This window comes from Drosophila teissieri, chromosome X (assembly GCF_016746235.2).
Source record: "Drosophila teissieri strain GT53w chromosome X, Prin_Dtei_1.1, whole genome shotgun sequence".
NCBI lineage: Eukaryota > Metazoa > Arthropoda > Insecta > Diptera > Drosophilidae > Drosophila > Drosophila teissieri.
This window is the reverse complement of record NC_053034.1, coordinates 16295522-16318531: the sequence shown is the minus strand read 5'-3', so window position 1 is coordinate 16318531 and position 23010 is coordinate 16295522. Positions and strand designations below refer to the sequence as shown.

General features: G+C 40.2%; 2 protein-coding genes across 3 annotated transcripts; both read left to right on the top strand.

Moving 5' to 3' along the window:
* The first annotated feature begins 79 nt into the window (after positions 1–79).
* On the top strand, positions 80–20778 carry LOC122623358 (longitudinals lacking protein, isoforms H/M/V). 2 transcript variants are annotated; one of them, XM_043802476.1, is made up of 7 exons: positions 80–543; positions 17362–17765; positions 17828–18321; positions 18380–19370; positions 19824–19948; positions 20019–20125; positions 20204–20778. In XM_043802476.1, the coding sequence occupies exons 2-7, from the start codon at positions 17475–17477 to the stop codon at positions 20257–20259; spliced, it is 2064 nt and encodes a 687-aa protein (XP_043658411.1). In that variant the 5' UTR covers positions 80–543; positions 17362–17474; the 3' UTR covers positions 20260–20778. The 2 variants fall into 2 exon arrangements, with proteins under 2 accessions (XP_043658411.1, XP_043658412.1); XM_043802477.1 differs by having other exon boundaries at positions 20181–20778.
* Positions 20779–20901: 123 nt separating this feature from the next.
* On the top strand, positions 20902–22918 carry LOC122623360. Its single transcript, XM_043802479.1, has 5 exons — positions 20902–21121; positions 21186–21374; positions 21442–21580; positions 21671–21905; positions 21967–22918. The coding sequence occupies exons 1-5, from the start codon at positions 20963–20965 to the stop codon at positions 22487–22489; spliced, it is 1245 nt and encodes a 414-aa protein (XP_043658414.1). The 5' UTR covers positions 20902–20962; the 3' UTR covers positions 22490–22918.
* The last annotated feature ends 92 nt before the right edge of the window (positions 22919–23010 follow it).

Sequence of the window (23010 nt, the reverse complement as noted above, 5' to 3'; positions counted from 1 at the left end):
TCTCACCGGCAACATTGTTGCCAGCCAAAGTCTATATAAGCAACACGCAAAGTTCAATTCTTTTTCACTCGAAGATCCGTCGACTTCGCGGTGCGTTTCACTTCGCTGCTCCGCTGAAAAAAACAAATTCCCGCAAAATATCAACAAAAACATGAGCAAAACATTCGCAACGATTCCAAAACAAATCAATTATTTTTGGTGATTCGCCGGACAATTTAGTGGTTAGTGTTTAAAACTAAAATATTGTTTTGCGTGTTTACTTTACCGTTAACCGCTTGCAGGGGGCGAAAGAAAAAAACGCGCGCGTTTTGAATTCGCTGTTTTTGCTATTTTTTTTAATGTTACAAAACAAATATAAATGAAACAAAAAATAATGGCAAGCCAGAATTTAAATGAATGAATGAATTTTTTGTCGACAAAAAACGGCTGCGTGTGCAATTCGATTCGAATAACAAAACAAAAGGCATAAAGGAAAAGTAAAAGAAATTGGGGGAAAAGAAGCCCAAAAAAAGCAAAGATAACGCGAAAAGTCATAAAGAAAAGGTGAGAAAACAAATTATTTATTTCATGTGCTAAAAAGACACGCAAAACGAATGTCGTTTTATTTTTAGCCAAACAAAAGTTGTGTGTTATTTGTGCGATTTTCTGTTTTTGTTCGCCGCTCTCCCCTCCTTTTTGTTTTGTTGTTTTTGTTTTTGTGTTTTCAATAATATATTTTGTGCTTCTTTATTTATTTTTTTTTTGCACGTTTTGTGTTGTTTTGTGCGTGCTCTTTTTTGTTAAATGCAAAAAGGCGAACAAAAATATTACGATAAAAATTCCGTTGTTCTCGCCGAAGGTTTCCGGGTTTGTTGACTTTGCCAGTTGAATATTCGAAATTGACATAAATAATAATCGCATGCAATTATTGTAAACAATTGTTTTTCGCCCAGGAAACGATTGGCGCTTTTTCTTCGCTTATTGTAATTGTTGCTGCCAACTAATCGTCAAGATAAAAATGGAAAAAAAGGAGGCGAAAAAAACAACAGAGTTGCAAAAAATTAATTAAATTCATAGGCCAGTAATTTACATTTTTTGTGTGATTTTTTTTTGTAGTTTTTTGTTTTTGTCTAAGCTTGGTAATTAGGCTTTTTTTTGCGACCTTTCAAAGATCGCATTAGTTGTTTATCTCCTATAGCCGTTGCTTAAAAATATTTACAAAAAATGGAAACTTGTGTCTCTTAAAATTAGTTTACTACTATTTTGTACACTGTTGTGCATCTTAAGTTTTGGGGCTATTTTTTGTGCTCGTTTTTTTTTGGGTTTATCGGTTTCTGTTTTTTCTGTGGCTTTTAGTTTTCTTCTTCCTCTGTTTTGCCGTTTTTTTGTTGTCGACTTCGGCTTATTTGTTTTTAGTTTTTTGCTGCACTATTTGAATGTGTGTGTGTGTGTTTTTTTTTTGTTGAGAGGGGCATTTCCGCCTTTATGGCAAAAGCAATTTACAATTTGCAATTTACTTTTCTCTCATTTTTTGTTTTTTGTTGCTGCATGGCAATTCATTTTTACAACTTTAATTATATGAACAAAAAACTGCAAAACATGAACGGCAAAAATTAAAATTGCAAATCGCATTTGAGTGACGTCGCCGTCAACGTTTCTCCTTCCTTTTGTTTTTGTCGGCTGTTTTATTCGGTTTTTTGTTTTCACAGCGGCATTCGTCTGCGCAAAAAAAAAAAATGAAACGGCGAATCAGAGTGTGGGAGAGGGCGGCGAGGCGGCACGGTGAACAAGAGAGCGAGAGAGAGAGAGGAAGTGAGCGGATTGCATCAGGAGCGAATCCGGAAACTTTTGAAGCGGGTTTCCGTTAACAACTTAACAACTTAAAGTGAACAAGTTATTTAATTTATTTAAATATATTATGTATAAAATACATTTAAACTTATTTAAATATTTCATAGCCCTAGCGCCGAACCCGAATATTTACCCCTTGATCCGCCCCTGCATTCTGTGCGCTAGTGTTGCTGTGCGTGAGCGCTCTCTCTCGCTCTCGCTTCGTTGCTCTCTGCTCCCCATCTTCATCGCCCCTTCTGCCTCGCCCGCACCTTCGCCCCACTCACACACATTTCAATTACATGTGAGACGCGTGCTCCAAATTTCAAGTTCATTGTCCAAAAACAAATCAGAACAACGCGATAACAAACAAGCGCCAGCCAAAGGCAAAAAACAAGGGCAGGTCAGCATCCAACAAGCCACGCCCCCTAGTATATAGTATTATTATTTATACATTAAGCCATGATTAAAAAGTTACCACTGGTTAATTATCTTATGCATGTACATCTGTACATTTGTGGGAAACAGCAAAATAAAACGTAAAACTAGTCTAAAACTACAACAATGAATATTCCAGCAAAAGCATTTTCGAAATTCAACACAGGGTTGCATTTTTAAAAGCATTTTAAAATTTTAAATTTTTCTGAGTTTCACAGAGAGTCCAATTTTTATTTACTTGCCAAAAAACAAGCAAAGCTCTTAATTTCAATATCAACATAATATATGAGACCCCGCTTAAATGTAGGGTATTGCCACAGTCGAGTCGAAATAAGCCCGCGGCGTATTTATAACAAAATCACACTTATTTTCGTGTTATTCCGCAACCAAATAAAAATTCTCTAGAAAAACAAAAGCGGCAGTAGGAAATGAAGCAAAAAACGACACAAATTTTGACACGAAATATTGTTTTTCGTGTGTGATTATATTGTTGTTGCCATTTTTTTTTGCTTTCGTTGTTCACCAGCTTTAAGTTTAGTTTACTCTATGTGTTGATTTTTTTGTTTGTTTTTTGTTTTGATAGTTGGCAAATAAAATTCGCTTACGTAAATTTTCGGTTGTTTATGTTTTGCGCACTGTATGAATAATGATAACCATAATTTGCAATGCGTAAATAATGTTTTTCAAAATGCCGACAAAGTTCCTATATTCAGTGTTTTTTTATGATAACAAAAGCGCTTCCTTCAACTTTTCGCAGGGCCTTCAGTTTCGCCCCAAAATAAAAAGGGTTCGATATTTTTTGCAGCCTTTTCTTTTTCATAGTTTTTTCCCCTCATTCTCTGATATCAGCTCGTATTTATAATTAAAAGCAAACAAACAAAAAACTGCACTGCAAACGGCAGATCGGAAATATAAAAACAAAACTTAACAAAGCCATAAATATACACACAAATGTATATATGTACATATGTATATTTGCGGGGCGAGACACTAAAAATAAGGAAAAAAAAACTAACAAACACGCTAGGCAAATTTCGCTGATAACTTTGAGAAGTGGTGAAAACACTGGGGCTCCAAAGAAAAATAAAAAAAAGAGTAGAGTAGAGTAATAATAATTGGAAAAGAAAAGACTGAAATCAATGCAATGCCAAAGAGATAAAAACCAAGCGAAACAATGGGAAATAATGGAGAAAATATTTGAGATTTTTGATATCAATCCCCATCATTAAATCGCCCTTCGAAAGTCGAGAATTCTTTGGCGCCCAGTTTCATTCATTCGGTTTTTATTTCTCTGTTCGCCCAAGGTTTTCAAATCAAATTATGTCGCGATCGAAAATCACAAAAAAGGCAACACAAATGCGGCCTCTATTTTTATGCAATTAACCGCCAGAAAAAAAAAACAAAACAAAATAAAACGAAAAACAACCAATAAAAACATTTTCAAATAGGAAAGATAAAGAAAAAAACACGCACACTCCAAATGGGCAACAAAAGCGAACTCTACAAAAATCACCCAAAACCCAAAACCAAAAAAAAAAAAAAACACAAAAATACACATTTATAAATAAAATAATAACAATAAAAAGCCGAATACGAATCGAAATTATGAATCACAAAACGTTTTTTGTGGCTTGTCTGTATTTTATTGTTTAGTTTTTTTGTCCTCTTTTTTTTTGCTTTTTTGTTGCTTGTGCTTTTTTGTTTTTTGTTGTATTGCGTTAATACATTTTAATTCAATTTTGTTTCGTTCGCCTTTTTAATTTTATCCGCTTCCGTGGCAATGTGGCATTTTATTTCTATATAGTAATTTGCAACAATTTTTCAGCTCAAATTGTGTTACTGATTCAATTATATTTACTTTTCTATTAATTCAATTTGTATTTGTGTGTGTATGTGTGTGTGTGTGTGTGTGTGTGTGCAGCAACCGCATTCACACTTTTTACTGCATTTTATTCATATTTTTTTTTTGTTTATTGTAAAAAACCTTGGCTGATAAGCGAGCTTTGCAAAAGTGCATTGTGTAAACTTGATTTGGTTTTAGAGTGTTTTTTTTCGTTTTTTTTTTTTTTTCTTTTGTATTGGAATGCGGCGACATTAGAGTGGACCCCTTGCAAATTAATTAGTTGTTATCAGCGAAGCTGAGGACAAAACACAAAACCAATAAACAATTTAGCGAGGCAACACTGCGTATGAGTGATGTGCAGAAAGTGCATATGCATATGTTGTTGCACATACTGAATACTTATTTAAAGTGTATTATTTGCAAAGATTACATATCAGTAGATATATTTACATACACATGTACATATGTAAGGTGCATAAAGTTGGAGCTTTGTAAACGATTTACCCCGAAGAAATGCAAGTTTTTATCAGGTTCCCTGAACCGCAACAGGTTCAAAGTGTATCCTTTTGTGCTCCTTTATCGCCACCCCCCCTCCACATTGTCCCTTCCCCCCTCCCCCGCCGCCCGACAAGAACTTATGGAAATCTTTTCGTACATTTCCACCCTTTTGTTCGCCAGCAGATTGGAATTCCATCTAACGAAACGAACTACAAATCATGCTCTAAAATGGCACAAAAAGGGCTAGAAAATGTACAACAAAAACGAAGTATATAAAAAACAGTGAGGGAGACAAAGGGAAAAGTACTGGCAAAAAACAAGAAAAGTATATCCAGAGAAAGGCAAGGAAAATATTAAAACAAGGCAAACATCGCCGGGCAAAATAAAGTCAAGCATTTAATTTATTTACCCCCAAAAACCTACCCACTTCTCCACTAGAATACAAAAACAACAGCAAAAAGAAAGGGGCAAATAAAAAACGCTCGTTTTACTGTTGCTCGGTTTTTGCCCGTTCGCTTTTCTCCATTCACCCCGCCCCCTTAGTTTCTTCCACGTTTTCCCCACTTCCCCCACTTTTCCCCATTTTCCTACTCAATTTTTTTTGGCGCGCTTGGCAAAGGGATGGAAAACTATAAGCTTAAAAGGAGGACGGAAAGGGTGGCCAAGGAAAAATGTAACCGAGTGAGCGAACGAACTTTTCCGGCGTTGGGGAAGGTAAGAAAATAAGGTGGAGTACAAAAAAATAAGGAATTAGGAGTACGAGCGGTGAAAACACTTTGTATTTTGCACAGAACAAAATTGTAAGCTTTGACTTCGAATATTTTCACTTCGAGTGCGTTTTTAAAACTGCAAAGAATAGTTTGTAACAGATTTCCATGCGCGTTTGGTCACACTGCATCGCATTTTTGCACATTTGGCCACACTCAATTTCAATTTTTGAGGTTGTAGTAAGTGTATTCAAGTCGCAGTACCGATTCTTGTTGATTTAGTTACAAACTTTTGCTACTCTCTTTGACTTGCGGCTAAAACCCATGGGATGTATTAGCAGTTTCTTCAAATTTGAAACACACGACAGGCGAATTCCGTCGCAAGGTCGAATGTTAATGAAGTGGAATGCCATCTACTTGTTGAAAGTGTGGCATGCTTAAAATGGCATTCCCGTTTCCAGGGTATCAATGGTCTCACGCTCTGCAAATGAACTTTATACATTGGTGTTTTTTGTGTGTTTTTTAGTTCGAGTACTCCCTTTTTTATGGCCAAAAGCGAGAAAAACTCTTATATATTATATAAGTGCAGATATGTTGTAACTGTATATGGCAAAAGTAGCAATTGTGTGAGTGTGAGTCTGTGTGTGTGTGTGTGAGGGAAAATTGCACATAAACATGCAGGCGAAAAATGAAAAAATGGGTGGAAAATTGAGGGAAAGGAGCGGGGGAGTATTGGGAGGGTCTTGCACATTACCAAAAGAGTAAATCACTTTTGTACGAACCAAAACCGAAAACGAAACGAACCAAGCGGCCTGTCAGCATGGAAAATATCTCAATATTCACTTTGGTTCGCTTTTCCTTGCCCCGCCCATTATTTTCCCTTCATTTTTTCCACATATTTTTTGTTCCCATATTTTTTTCTTTCTTCTTTTTTCTTGATTATTTTTCGTTTTCCAGCGCCACTTTACTGCTGCTTTTCATGGGGTGTGGGGATTTTTTGGCGGCGCGGGGGGTAGACTGAGGGGGCTACCCTGCGACAATGTCTCGTGCAAAAATTGAACAATTTTATAAAATACTCAAACGGAGCAGCAACAACGGCAAAAAACGTAATAAATTACAAAGTGCCCAAAACGAGGAACACACCGATTTTGTTTCAAAAAAAAGTAAGCGGCAAAAACAGGCAGCCAGTGCAAAAAAGCCATTTCGAAAATGGCAACGACTAACAGATATCCAGTGAGGGGATGACTTAACAGTCAAGTGCATAAAAATGCTATAGAAAACCAATAACTTTCGGTAGTTAACATTTTATGATCGCTGAAGCACGCATAAAGAGACAGGTTCCCTATTTGTGGCAAACAAGTTTGTAGATTGCAAAGATGTTAAATCTTCTGATTAAGTCTTGGTACTTGCATCCCAAGCTCTCCATTTATTTTGTAGTTAGACTTCTGCTATTAACGTAATTTAAATGAAATAGTAACACTCGGTTGGTAAATCTCGGCGAAGTTTGTTCTACTTAATTGGAAATTTTCCTTTGCGTTACAATATTCAAATAAATTGCTTAAAGGAGCTCTGGCGAAAAGGATTCACTTGTTAAATATCAAAAAAAAAAAAAGGGGTAATGTAAAAAGATGTATATTAAAAAGCGTAAAACTTCAGTGGCACAATTTTCTTTGAATCTCTTTGGCAACGAAATGAAATACTTGTTTTTATTTAACTGGGTAAACCGAGCTTTTCTTGACTTTTCCCGGCAAATTTCCCCCCCATACTTTTTTGACTCCGGCGTTTTTGCACACTTTTGTGGGTTTTCCACGAACAATACAGCAGTACAGAAGTACAGAAATAATATTAAAGTTTACATTAGGCGCTAGCAAAAAAATATGATAAATAATGAAAATAAAAACAAACGAGCAGGCGGGCGGATTGGACACAAAACACCGACATAAACAAATGGTTGGCTGGCGGGGGAATGTGGCAATGTAGCGATGTTAGTAACAAGAGGCAAAAGCCAGTAAACAAGGCAGTAATATGAGTTAGAATCCGCGGCTGAGGCTAACGTACTTACAGATACAGATACAGCTATAGCTATAGCTACGGCTACATCTACAGATACAAATGCAGATACATATAGCACCGGCTAAAGATACAGATACCAAATGCCGTAGAGCGCGCGCACACACAAAAAACGACGACAGTTTTCTTGATGAATGTTCTTTTTTCCCCCCAGCAAGTGAGTTTTTCCCCCCCGAGTTTCCAACATCTTACATTTGTATCTGCAGCTTCTTTGGCTTTTTCATGCGCCGCCACCGAAAACAAAAAAATCAAATAGGATAGAATAGAATAGAACGAAGCCGAAGAAATAGCTGGTAGGAGCTACACCTCGAGAAAATGCCCCCAACTTAATGAGGGAATTCAGAGCCCGAAGTTGTGAAAGCAAAGTCCTTAAATATTTCATTTCCCCAATGACAAATTAAAGGTAAACCCAGGCACCAAAAGATGTTAAATATTGCAATAGAATGGTAAAGTTGGCATGGTTTTTTTTTTGCCGTGCATTAACTAGTAGGTAACTTCCTCTATTTCCCCCCGATTTCCCCTTTGAGATTGTGCAAAGCAGCTTTTCCTTTTTCCAGCTTTGCAATTTGTGTTACCCGCTCGCTCGCTCTCCCTTTTTGCTTTTGTTTTATTCGATTTGTTGTTGTTGTTCTCTTGTGTTTTGTTTGCTATTTTAGCCAGCCAGGTTTTTGTGCAGCTTTTCCAGCAAAAGAACAAGCAGCATCAGCAGCAGTAGAAGTAGAAGCAGCAGTAGAAGTAGAAGCAGCAGTAGAAGTAGTATCAGTTAACAAGGTAGATATGGCAAAGCCAAGCTGAAAACTAAAACGTAAAGCGTAAACCTTAAAACGTAAAGCGTAAAAAGTAAAAAGCGCATTTCACCAGCAGATCCCTCCTGGCATCCAATCCCATCGCATCCCATCTCATCCAATCCCATTCCATTCCATCCACCTGCTCCAAGTCATTGCCATTGATCATCGGTGCAGAGCCACTCGGCTCCTTTGAGTCTTTCGCGGTAAAAAGGGTTTCCGAGATCTAGCCAAACATTATTTATGGGTTTTTTGGGCTAGACCTTGACTTGATTTAAAACCCAAAACCTAAAACCCATCTGCAAGATGGATTTACTGCCCTCCCGACATTTATGAGGTGCAAAATCAGTCAGTCAGTCTGGCTGAACTCGAAGTTTTGGCCAATGGTTTGGCAAGTCCTTACCCAAAACATAAACAATTGCATTACCAACCACTTGCTATACCCTGAATCAAATTGTTTATAAATTCCTCGTACAATAACCACTACTATTCCATGAATAATTTCTAGGTTTAGATCGAAGTGGAGTGTCGAATGCATGTCGTATCATCTGATAAATATGATGCGTAGCATATTTACTCTATTTATCCACTGAAACTTTTAGTTTTAATATTTAATATCCGAGGGAAGAGGAATCGTGCAATCTGGTTATTTGGCCAGGACTCTATTTATGGCAAAGTCCTGTTTTTTTTTTTTTTTGCATTGTTCTGCCCTCAGCTCCTCCGCCTTCACCCACGAACACCCCCCTTTTGCAGCTCCTTGGAGGTTCAGCAACCTTGAGGTTACACAGATGTGCAGCAAACACAAAAAAAGGAAGGAAAATATTTTTCTTTATCTTAGGAAGTGTGTGTGTGAGTGTGCCAAACTGGACGCTGCGTGTTTTTTGTACGATTGCTGTCTAATAATTTGAACAGGAACAGCAGCATAGCCCGCTTAAAAAAGGGAAGGGAGTGTTTGGAAAAGCTCGGATAAATTATGCCTGTGTGACACCAGCAAAGTTAAGTTTCAGAATTGCGAAAATGATTAAGCTATATAGGTTAAATTCGCTTTTATGCATTATCTAAACAATTCCTATGCTATATTCCTATAATATATTCTTATAATATATTCCTATAATATATTCCTATAATATATTTCTATAATATATTCCTGTATTATATTTCTGTACTATTCATACACTATTCCTATTTTATATTCCTATACTATTCCCACGCTACATACCTACATTATATTCCCATACTATATACCTATACTACATTCATATAGTATTCCCATACTATATTTCTATGCTATATTCCCATACTATATACCTACATATACTATATTCCGATACTATATTCCTTTACTAATCCTGTACTCGGGATCGTTGTTCTGTGCAGTGTCGTAGGGGCGTAATGCGGTGTAGGGGGGGCTTAAAAGCTGGGAAGGAGAAGAGGCTGCATAAGTCAACACACGGCAACAACAAAAACGGAAGGCGAATGCACTTGGCCAACAAGAACAATAACAACAATAACAGCAACAACAGCCACAACAGCGACAACAACAAAGCGGTCATATCATAGTTATAGAGGATCGTAAAGAAAAGTTGCACAGTTTTTTTCCTTCATGTTTTTGTTTTTTGTTGCTTGGTTGCAGCTTTGTTGTTTTTGGGGGCAGAAGGCATTATGATGTTGCGTACCTCTTCAGATATATCTGTATATATGCGATGTATATATCGCGCAAGTGTGTGTGTGTGTGAGTGTGTGTGTTTGTGTTTGTTTGTGCATTAAGTGTTATTGCACTTGGCCTTATTCGCAATTGTATATTTCGCTGCGGATCCGCCGCTGGGAGGGGGGAGGTGAAGCGGCAGGGGAAGGGGAAGGGGGAGGAGATCTGGAACCCGGTCTTGATCTTGGACTTCAATTTGGACCGCCATTCCCTTTCTTGGCCTAGGTCTGAATTTTTTGCCAGCACTTTTGGCATTCCAAATAAAAATAAAAGGAGACTAACCAAACACAAGAACCCAAAGGCAAACGCAACCGCAGAAACTGCAAAATGAATATATACGTATGTATGTAAGTATGCACATATGTATGTATGTATGTATATAAATAAAAAAGGGGGAAACCTGCGTATCTGCGAGATACTTCTTCTTTTTTTGCTTGCTAGCTGCGTGCTCTGTGCTCTTTGGCAATTTTCTTCATTTCTTTTTATTACTTATTAATAATATGAATTTTGAATTGTGGTCCATTCGCAATCAGCAGCAAAACGAAGCGTGTCAAATGGGTTCGACTAGGCCCATATCCATTACTACTCCTCGATTTCGATTCTTCGAAAAGTTGGTAATTAGCTTCTTACAGTGTAATTATGATGTACTAGCTTGTACCCTGCAAATGTATACTACTATCAGGTTACATCATCAAGTAATAAATTGCCAGAGTAAATATTTATGAAAATTCGAAGACACCCCGCTCCATTTGCAACCCACAATGGGTATGAAAAGAAACATAAACGCGATGGCACAATAAAAAAAAAACCAAAAAACCAAAAGTAAAGAGGGAAGTAAATAAAAAAAACTCCTACCAATTTGCCAAGAAAGCGAGAATCAAAAGAACGCATAGATTTTTCCTTTGAATTGCTTTCGAATGCGAATTCTTTCTACATTTCTTATTATTATTATTTTTTTTTTTGTCGATGTTTCCTTTTCTCTTTTTTGTGTGTGTGTGTTTGTTTTTTTTTTTGGTTTTTTTTTCTGACTTGGAGCAGAAGCGGAGAAACTGCTTATTCATTTGACTTCTGTCTTCTCGTTTATTTTATTTTGTGATACCCTGTAAAGCTGCGGAGTGCAGGGGCATGCTCCGTTTTCCAATCGCCTGACCAATAATGAAGTTAACCATCATGGAACAGATTTTTCCAACAGAGAGTGCACTTTGCATCTTGAGCGTATTTTGTATGCGGTACAGGGTATCTGTTAGTCGTCCAAATCAAAGCTTGTTGATTTATTTATGCAAGCAGAAGAGCGGGACACGTTGTAGTTGGGAGCTAGAAGAAATGGAAAGAAACCAAAAGATGCTGAAGAAGTCCACGGTGTTTTTGTTACAGAGAAACTTGCCTAAAACGAATTTACCTTCGTTCTAGCTTCTTAATTGCGGGAAGCTTACTGCCTTTGAAACTATTTTTTTGGCTATTCGTTAGCAACTGAAAACTGACCAAGCAATTAGTTAGTTAGTTAGCGGTTCAACTGGAAGACGTTCCACTGTACTTGATGCAGATTTTTACAGTATTTAGTGGTTTTCGTTGTACTCGATGGGATTTTCGCATGTCTGCGGATCGTATTTGCTTTCTGTTTTCCTTGAATATCTTTCTTTGCGGTTTTTGATTGAAAAAACACAAAAAAAGAACAGAGGAAAGGGCGAGGAAATGCTTGCATAAATCAAATAAATATTCTGCAGTTCTCATTAACTTGCGATTGTATAATTTAATCAAACATATACTTCGATTATCTTCCCCTCAGGCTGTGTAATTATATTCGGTTTTCCTATCTGTTTTTTTTTTTTGGTTTAGATATCAGGAAATGAAATCGTTGTTTTTAAATTATACTTTGTTTTATGAAAACTTTTTATGGTGCGATAAAATACGTTTCGTATTTTATGGTTGGGGATTTTTTTGGGGCCAGGACATTCGGAGAGGTCATAACTCGCAGCTCTATAAACGAAGATGTAAACGGAAATGAAACTTTTTAATTTTCATATTTTCACATTTTCATATACGTACATTTTTTCGCTGGCGTATTATTATTTTTATTGATATTAAAAATAACCAAATGAAAATTGTGTAAAACACTCTACATATTTTTGCCGTGTTCCATTTGCCAACAAGTTTATAACACCCCCTCCCCACCCTCCCCCCATTTTCCTCGCCTGCCAGCACATAAATTTATATTAAAATTTTTTGCTCCACGCTAAGGAAAGCTACAAATACCAAAAAAAAAACCAAAAAAAAACAAAAAACGGAAAACAGAAAACGAGGTGGAAAACAAGAAGCAAAAACCCAACGCAGGAAAATCGAAAAAAAACAGAAGCAGCAGCGTCGACAATGTTAAAAAATTATACAAATTACAAAAGCGAGCAAAGCACAAAAAAAAAAAAAAGAAAAACTGGAAAAAAGTAATAAAAAACCTGATGCAGAAGCAGAAAAATAAAGAAGGAAAATTGCTGCTGGCAGGAAAAGGATGTGTGTATAATGCATAGAACGTGTACATAACCAGCCACCTACATGAATGGCACATTATATATCGGGCTATATATCTATATAATGCTATATATGTATGTATATATGCCCAGTGCCCTGCACTTATCGGTGGCTTAATGCAATTGATAATGCGGTTACAGTATATTCTCTTTTTTTTTGTATTATTATCAGCACCACTCCTTTTTCCGTTCCATTTCGTGTCGAGTATGAAAAGCAATTTCGTTTGAGTTAATTCCGAAATCGGTTTATGCCGCGGGATTATCCCTTTTTGTTGAGTTGCATTTGAGTTGCGTTGCGTTGCGTTGAGTTGAGGTCAGTGTGGCAAGCAGTTGCAGTGCCACAAGGACGTAAAGCAGTGCAAGCAGATTAAGCTGCGTTCTTTGTGATTAACAATCGGTTTCACCTTAATTAATTCACAATTGAAATAATTGAAGCGAATTATGTGGCCATTGCTAGAGAGTTGGGGTGTTCAAAAGTATGCAACGATATGTTGAGCAAGGTCCTTTGAATGGTACCAATTTTCTAACCACGAAACTCGTTGAGTTCGAAATCCATTTGATCTCAATCGAAAATTGGCATTGAGAAATGGGATTGCGCTGCTCACAAAACGACGTATAATACATATAAATGGTAGGAATCCATAAGTATTGGTTGTAAGTGTTTCAGTTATGTATATAAAAGTGTATCTATCTCGATTGAGTTGAGTTCTCCATTAATCATGGCTGGAATTTACCACCTCCACCCATGAAGCGTTCGGAAAATGCTAAGGAAAAACTACTGCAAAAAAAAAGGGAAGCCGAGCAAAAAAGAAGTGGATTCTTGGAGTTGTTTTCCTCGCTGTGTGTGTCCCTGCCAAGCATTTATAAAAAGGAAATGGGAAATGGGGAAAATCTACAATCTACCATGTGTGTGTTAGTGTCTGTGTGTGTGTGTGTGTGAACAAAAAATTAATAATAAAAAGAGACAGCGAGGAAAAGCAGAAAAGCATTACAAACACACACACACACACACTTGGATGACAGGTTCACATATAAATTCCGTACTCTCCTTTTTTTACATTCCGTCTTTTTTTTTTGTACGTTGTTGTATGGAAAACTGTGTACCTTTCATTTAACTTGACATGAAAATCGATATTTAAAAAAAAGGATAAAATTGCTGAAAATAAAAGAAGGAGCTGAGCGCTCTGAGAAAAACATAAAAAACGTAAAGTAAAAAATTACAGCTTAAAAAGTAGGAGAGAAACGTGGGGCGCAAAATAAGAAAGAAAAATAAATGGCAAAAGACAGAAACTGAAAATAATAATAAAGAGCAGGGGCGGTGGGGCAAAAAACTGCAAAAAAACAGAGGGGGGTTGGGGTTTGGGGGAAACGAAATGAAACGAGAAACGGTCGTTATGTTTTTCCTCATTTTTTTTTGTTGTGTGTGTTTTTTTTTTTTTTTTTTTTACCCTGCCTTTTTTTATTTTCCCTTCGTTCTGGCAGCTTTTTGTGTTTTTATTTATTTATTTTTTCTTCTCTCCAACGTCGCCGTCGCTGTAATGTCTTTTTTCATTTTTATTTTTCCGCTCGCAACCTTTTTGCTTCAATCCCCCTCTCCCCGCCCACCCAGCCTGCACTGCTTACAAGCAGTAGAGAGGGGCGGAAAAAAGCAACAAAAAAAAATAAAATAAAATACAAAAAGATGCAGCAAAAAACACACAAAACGAAATCCGAAGAAGAAGAAAAATGTGATAAAAACTGAAAAATATTTTCCATGAGAAAATCCAAAAGAAAAGGGGCTCTGTGCCTGTGTGTGTGTGTGTTTGTGTGTGTGTGCGACTGCTTGGCGGGAAAAATATACTACAATAAAACATGTATTTTTTATGCCAACCCGCCCACCACCGCCCCCTTTCGGGTGTGTGTGTGTGTGTGTTTCTGTGCTGGTTGTAGCTGTTTTTATTTTAAGGAACTTAAATGTGTAACGCTTCCAGCGTGTGGGTGTGTGTGTGTGTTTGTGTGTGTGTGTGGGAGAGGGGTGGCAAAGATTGGGATCAAAAACCCTTTGCAGTTAACTTTTGTCTGTGTGTGGGTGTGGGTTTGGGTGTTTATGTGTGTGCCTGAGTGTGAGTGCGAGTGCGAGTGGGTGGGGGGTGGTAAAGGCGGACTTTCTATTATGGTGAGTGAGCCAAGTCGGAAAACCGAAACAGAAATAGAAACAGAAACCAAACTCAAATCCCAATCCTTGTGCGCCGGACACTGCGTTTTTTAATGCCACTATTATTTTGAACAGTGGAACATCGGTACGATGGAACAGGAAAAAAAGAAGTTAATTTTATATGTTTTGTATATTCTATGTGGTGCACACCTAAGACATGTTAACTCATTTGAACACCACATTTAAAGGTGTTTAAAAGTATGCAACAAAATAATTCCGAAAAAGAAATGTATGTAAGTAATCGTAAGACTTCTAGGAATTTTGTGACATCTTCATAAGCAAATACACATGTTTATTTATAAGAACATGTAACATAAAAAACATATAATCAAGATATTACAGTATACATATGTAGCTAGTTGGAAGATGGGACTTCGATGAAATAAAGTTCGTCTGTATTTTATATATCAATCAAACGGCTGCACATAAAAAACCGGTACATATGGCACTCTTTTATATACCCTAGCTAAAGAAGTCCTTTCTTCGGGGGTTTTTCTACCCAATTTCGTTCGGTTTTTTAGTTTTTTTTTTTATGTTTTTTGTGCAATTTATTTGCCAGCTTTCTGCTGCTGCTGATGTTTTTTTTTTTTTGCCGCTTGGTTACTGTTTTTCAACTTTCCATTGGCATTTCTTGCAGCTGAAAAAGGTGAAGCGAAATTTGCTTTCGCATTCTGTTCGCGAGCTTCTTTCTTCTTTCTTTCTTCGCCAGCGTTTTTCTACAGCGTTTTTCTACAGCGTTTTTCTACAGCTCCCCGTTCGTTTTCTCGGACCAAATTTGACCCATGCTGAAGAAGTGTTTCTTCTGCTTCTCCACTTCTCCACTTCCCTCAGTCAGTTTGTGTGAGTGCGAGTCCTTTTTTCCCCCCAAATATGTACATATATATATACATAAATATATATAGATATATGTGTGTGTGGTCCATTTTGTACACTGGACATAAAACGCGGCTAACATAAAGTTCCTAACCCCCCCCCACCATTATCCTACCCTTTTTGCGACTGTCCTTCCCTTGTGCTATTAGTACCAAAGTACTAAAACCAAGAATGCGTTTCAAAAAAAAAAGTAATCTCCAAAAAAAACACAACAAAGTTTAAGAGACAAAAAATCCAAAAATTTGTTGGCAGATATAAAAAAAGGGTAGCAAAATTGTTTGGGGGAATTCTTAAAATTTATTACCGTACCAGCAAAAGGGCCACAAAAAAGTGTTGAGGGCATGTACCCGGTATATGACTACATCTCCATCATCCTCTTATATACATATGTACATATGTATGTACAGTATGTACTTAAGTAAACTATATATAACTACAAGTTAAGCAGCCACTTTAATAAGTCAGAGGAGATTAGCTATATCATTTTATGCTAGAGCCCTCGAATGAAAATATTTACAAGCCACAACTTTCTACTTAAGTAGTTCATCAAATTCGTGGACTTTTGAAACAGAAATGCCTGTGGGATTTTATTCGAATAGTGTTACCCTGGAATGAGGCCTTTTTGTTCACGGCGAGAATCAATTTATTTCGACGTTTCGTCACTGCGATGCGATTTTACAATTACGATGAATCTGTGGAAATCGACAACAAAAGGGATTTTATAATTGCGCTTTTCATTTTTTGCGTACTTTGTGTTTAAGTATATTGACAGATTGCTTGCTGCGGGTGGAAAATTGTGTTTTTATTAAGCGTCAACTCATTTCATATACATGTATGTACGTGTACCCAAAATACCATGTATGTATGTTTATTTGTTATATACCCATGCATATGTATTACATAAGTACACTCATATATATGAGGGAAAAAAGGACAAATGGAAAGTTAAGTTTTACCTTGCGCAAAATATTTGCGCTGCATAAAAGTGTGCACAGTGCGAAAAAAATAAAATTATGAAAATGTTTTATGTGTATAGAGATGAATGAGCGGAGGGGAGGGGAGGTGAAGAGGAGTAATAATAAAATGAAAACGAGGACGACGAACATTTTTATGGTGCTGCTGCAGTCTGAAAGAAAAAACTACCGTCCTTTCGACCGCCTTGCCACCCCCCTTCGGAAAATTCCCCCCTCCCCCCCCCCCCAGACCCAGCGAAGTCATTGGCGCTTCTTTGTTGCCGGGGAAATGGAGCTGGAAAAAACATCTCGGTATTCGATGACTGGCAGGACTCTGGTTTCTTTTTTGTTTCATTTCCCGTTTTACTTTTTACCGATCCCGACTTTGGCTGCACATAAAGCGGGAATTTCGATTATTTATTTGGCCGAAAAAATTGCGATGAATTTAATTCGAAAAATACCTTGGAAAAAAAGCATGCCAGCAAGAACTGGCAAAGAACAAAAAGGCGCAAAAAAAAAGCAGCAAACCCTTTCATTAAACCATAAACCATATAAACTATAAACAGTAAAAAGCTGCATGTAGCTCGATTGACATTTACACACCGACGCACTGTGAAAAGGACTCGTAGGGATAACAAGTTCATCGGCGGATATGGGGCTCCTGGCAGGACAAAAACGTTTTAAATATCAGGTTCAGATGCGCGGAAAAACGTTACGCAGTAAGAAAAGTCAATTTCGGATTTCACGATTGGCGGGCTAAATCGTTTTTATTTGCTCTCAATAATATGGCAAATAATTCGTTTGACTATTAATCATGTGTGGTGTTTTTGCGCCCACAAAATGTCCTTTGAGCGAATTTAATGAAGTTTTGGGTGGTTATTTCCATTCTCATAATTGAAACGTATTTTAGCATACTTCTGGGCGAAACATCCTTACTGAGCGTTGCGATCATTCTATTTTCCAGCCTGGCAACTGGCCAAGAAGGAGAAGCTCGGCGATAGAATCACTAGAATTACCAGAGCCAGCTGCACCAACAGAGGCGCCACCATCAGGGGCAGCAGCAGGCGCGGCACCACCATGCTTCCGCAACAGTACTGCCTGAGGTGGAAGTACCACCATAGCAATCTGCAGACCATGTTCTCCCAGCTGCTGGATCGCGGCTGCTTCTGCGACGTGACCCTCGCCTGCGAAGGCCAGCTCATACGCGCCCATCGCGTCGTCCTGTGCGCCTGCAGCACCTTCTTCGATGCCGTGCTCTCCAACTACGCCAGCGAACGCGATCCGATCATCATCATGAAGGACGTCACCTTTGCGGAGGTCAAGTGCCTCATCGAGTTCATGTACAAGGGGGAGATCAACGTGGAGCACGTAAGTTTACAACTTGTGAGGTGTGGAAAATACCCCTCAATTGAATTGACTCACTTGCGCAGGCCAGCCTACCCTCGCTGCTGAAGACCGCGGATGACCTGAAGATCAAGGGCCTGGCCGAGGTGACCTGGCGCGATGACGAGGACGGACCACCGCCACCGATGGCCGCCGCCGAGTTTCACTCACCGCCGCGCAGTCTGGCAGAGAGCTACGCCCAGGACCTAATCCTCCAGCACCAGCACCAGCAGCAGCAGCAGACCCCAGCTGCTCCGCCCTTGCATCTGCACAGCTCTGCGCTCTTGGACAGAGATCGCGAGCGGGAGCGGGAACGGGAGCGTCTGTCGTCGCCGGGCATGGAGAGTGTACTGGGTCGCATGCCCGTGATGACGCCGCTGCCGGGCGCTTCAGCTTCGGGTTCGGGTACGGTTTCGGGTGGAGTGGGTGCGGTAGCCGGTGGCACTGCCCTCGAGGGTGTCGCACCCGTGGAGCACTTTCTGGGTCCCAAGCGCAAGCGTGGTCGTCCGCCACTAGACGATGCCTACGATGTATTCAATGTGTAAGTAAAGACCAAAAAATTAATGATTAACATTATTAAAGGGGTTTCTTCTAAACAGACGCAAGCTGGCCCAGTATGCCGCCAATCTGGAGCCCGCCCAGCGCGCCTACTTGGAGACGGCGCGTCACTTCACGGAGGAGCCGCCACTGGCCGCCCATGCCGCCTCGCTGGCCTCCCCGCCCGCCGCCTGCCCGCCCAAACAGCGCCAGCGTCTACGTCACCAGCAGCAGCAGCAGCAACAGCAACAGCTTCTCCAGTCGGATACCGGTGAGCAGGAGCCGGTGGTTGCTGGCCAGGATTGGTCCAGTTTGGAGCCAAATGGCAGTGCCACGCCCAGCGATGCCGTTGTTAACAAACAGGAGGCGGAGGGCGACGGCGATGAGTCGCTACCGGCAGTGCTCACCACGGCCAGCAGCAGCGCCACCAAAAAGCTGGAGAAGATGGGCGAGCGGCGCGAACGCCATGGCAAGCTACGGCATGCTCGTCGCCTCTATGAGAAGTCTGGCGAGGATGATGAGGTGGATCCACCCAAGGTGGAGCCCGATGAGCTGCCGCAGCCGCTGGAGGAGATCGAGAATGAGCATCTGGTGGCGAATAGGGCTGAGTCGCCACGCTCGACGGTCGTCATACCAGCTAGTATTGCCTGCAAATACGAGGGGGGCGTGGCTGCCGGAGGCGGTGGCGCTGGCTCAGGCTCTGGCTCTGGATCCTCCTACTTGATCAACGAACACGGCATGCTGATGGCCCACGAATTTGCACCGAGCGTGGCCAGTGCCGCCGCCACCGCAGCTGTGGCCGTTGCAGCAGCCGCCGCCGCAGTGGCAAACGCCTCAGCCGGCAGCGGAAATGGAAATGGTGGCCAGGATGCAAGTGGCAGTGGAACCGGTGCCGCCGCCGACTATCCCGACATCAAGCTGGAGGACTTTGATGCCGCCGAACTGCGACTGACCAACGAGGAGCTGTCGCAGTGGCAGGACGTCATCAAGATGGACGACTATCTGGCCAAGGGGCGGCGTCCACAGTTCTGGGAGGAGCCATTCACCAAGCGGGTAAGCCAGCTATCCGCTATGAATGTCTATATTTTATCAGCTATAAATGTTTATATTTTATCAGCTATATATGTTTATATTTTATCAGCTATAAATGTTTACAATGTTGAATAGTAAATATTACAATTGATTTTGGCCAGGCAAATGTGCTGCTAAAATACTGACCAATAATAAACCAGCTAAAAAGTGTTCACTTTTTCTGGTTTTTATGTGAAGCTTTGGTTTTTAAGCTTCTTTTTTTTTTTGTTTTGGCTTCTCCCGTCATTTTTTGTACTTTGTTTTAATGCCAAACGATGCTTCTATGATTAGGGCAAATGAAACTAATTGCTTAGTTGTGACAAGGCTATTTCATCATCAAGTAACTAAAAAACTTAGTAATGTAATGATAATAATAGAGGAGTATTTCATGCGTTGTTAAATATTTTTCCAACTCAATCTTTTGCCATCTTTCAGGTGTTGGACGCCATTAAAAACAAAAGACTCGAGATGAAGAAGGCCGCCAGAATCCTGGGCGTTTCCTATGGCACTCTGTATGGACGCTACCGCGAAGTCTATGGCTGCCTAAAGCATCCTTACAGGTACGTTGAAGTGCTTTCAGCAACACAATTCAGGTTTTATGTTTAAACAACGATTTTTTCCCCGATTTAGTGGCACCGCCTTCCGGAACTCGGGATCCAATTCGACAAGTCAGATGGGAGTTCAGCCGCGTTTCGATTTGGGATTTCGCAATGGGGGCGTCATGCCAGCTCAGCTGGGTAAGTCAGATCGACGAATGTGCCAGCAAGTAAATCAACTTACTGGGGAATTAAGTCCAAATCAATCCCTACTTGCAGAGCTGGGCAAGCTGAAGAAGGATCTGAGCGAGCTATGGACACGTCCGCAGATTTGAGGACCAACCAATGCAGAAGCAACCATGAAGAAGCTGCAGAAAAGTCACAAACGACGCCACAGGCTGATCTAGGATCACACGCGGATAAAAAGACAGCTAGACGAGGCTAGTTTTGGATGCCGAGTAAAGCTTTCCTCAATCGATTCCCACATTAATGTGTTGTGCCCGTGCCCGTCGGCGGGTCGCAACTATAACTGATCTTCTACACATTTAGAAACTTATTATTACATAATATATAATATAAATACATGTCTATAAATACATACGCGTGGATTAGTTAATTGAAATACGTATAAATGCGTATAAATACGCACGGGCACGTGTTGTTGTAGAGGTAAATACATTTCTCTTGGTAGTGAAATTCAAAACCATAAGCTATGGAATCTAGTTAATCGATAAACTAACACGAAAGTGAAGTGAATTTTTTGATAAGCTAACGAAAACGAACACAAACAATATGTATTACATACAAAACAAAAATATATGTTTAAAACAAATAAAGTAATATCTATTAAAATATGTTTAAAACGAAATCTACTCTCCACTCTCTACTCATTGCATTCAAATGATGGCGCCGATAAGCGTTGCCATCGATACCGATAGCAGCCCGATTAACGCTGCCACTCCGATATCACACCGATATCACGCATTCCTCTTGCGTCGAACAGCTGCCTTTTGATTTATTTGTACTTTTAATTCCGGAATGCTGCTGAAGACGGTGAGTGTAAGTGGGGTGCAGCACGTCTACGCCTGCATGGAGGGGCAGCAGGATGAAACCCTGACCATTCACGTCCTCCAACCTGGCGAGAATCGGAGTTACTCCGAGACTTTGGCCAAACACGATTACCAGCAGCGTTTGAAAGTAAGTTTCGGCATTCTCAAGTGATGAAATACAGTGTGAGAACATCACGATTTTTCTCGTACAGACGCTCAACGCACGCGTAAAGTTTCCCGAGGCATCGGTGCGTCTGGTCCTGGTCAGCGAGGATCCATTGCACGCGGAACAGCAGCTGGACAAGCATCCACTCACCATCTGGAAGCTGAAGTATGCGATGGCCAATTCGGCAGTGCCTCTCAAGTGGGAATGGCACTTGAGCCCCACGGATGCCGCACAGGTCAGGAACTGATTAACGCAGCTGCAGTTCTAGGAACTATGATGATTGTATATAATGATTCCCACAGTTTTATTGCCAAATTTGCACGAGCTCCATGTCCACGGCGTCGGGACTGCGGGATCAGGTATCCCTTCTGCTGGAGATTCTCAAAGCCAAGGACAAGGAGCTGAAACAGTATCGCACCGAGGGCTGCCAGCTGCGCAGGGGTTAGTTAAGTTCAAGTTATCACTTCGAACTAGTACTAGTTTACTTCTTAAGTTCAGTTAATAATCTGCAAAACCTTATACCCACTTTAGTGACCGCAGTAACCAAACCCTTTGATCTCGAGGGCTTTATGAATGAGCACCAGCAGGTGCTGGATAGCGCCGCTGCCTACCAGAAGGCGCAGATCATTTTTGCGGCTGGTGAGCCAACGACAAATTCGTCAGCGTTCTCTTCGCCAAGTGCGCAGGATGTGAAGCCCAAGACACCGTCAACCGGCTACTCAGCTTCGTCGGAGGCATCAAGCCCAAAAGTGACGCCTCGCCTCAGGTGAGATTGGTTCTATATGTACACTTGTGCGATTTAATAAGATATGTTTTCGCAATTACAGAAAGCGCAAGGCTCTTGAGATCAATACCAATCATATGGAGCGCAAGGTGATGCAGCGCCGCTCTAATCCGCAAATTGAGTACAGAAGCTCACAGAGCTCCCAAGAGACAATCGTGGATGATTACTTCACAGAGATAGTGCCAACAGTCAAGAAAAGGGACAGCGATGATGACGATGTAAAGCCATCCACATCGGCTGCGCTGTCTCGAGGCGGTTCGGCAAGACTAACCAAAGTAAATGCAACCATCGGAAATGGTGTAACTAAATGTGAACCTGCATCTCAGGAAGATGCAGAGGGGGAAGCTAAAGATGAGGAGGAAACTTGTAAATTCATCATACAGAAGGTTGAATCCATTCAAGAACTATACGATTCCCCAAAGGCATCCATCCAAGAACCCAAATCCCACGACTCTCCGCTGGAAAATGGGATGGGCGAGCTGGATGAGCTCAGAGCCATACTGCTTCACTCAGCTGATCTCACCCAAAAACTGATTCAGAACCGAAAGAAACTGGCTAGAAAATGATCTCACTCTAAATGGTGCTACAAGGGAAACTTAAGCTTTAGTGGTTAGTTTTTTAAAGTTTTTTTTTGAGATAACAAGTCCTCAGTGATAAAAGGATAATACCATTTGATGATAAATCAAATGGAACAAAGCACAGGATGCATAGTGTTGTAGATATCCATAAGACGTATTACCAAAGTACCGACAGTACACAAGCAAGTAGAGTTCCACTGCATAGAAGGAACTCCTATCTCTGTCGACCATATTGAATGATATCAAAATGTGCCTGTTTATTGCCGGGGAATAACGTGTTTACTTATCATACGATTAGTCACGGCTTTCCAATGGCTATAACCTCCCGATCGATGCATTTCATGTTAAATGTTTTATGTTATATATAAAGTATATATTTTTTTTGGCACGCTGACTAATAAAAACAATGGAAAAACACCACCTGTTTCAAATACAAATAATCTTTAAAGTTGGTCGAATCCCAGGCGGTTAAAGTTACCATGGTGTTCTGGCGTTACCAAATCCAGTGC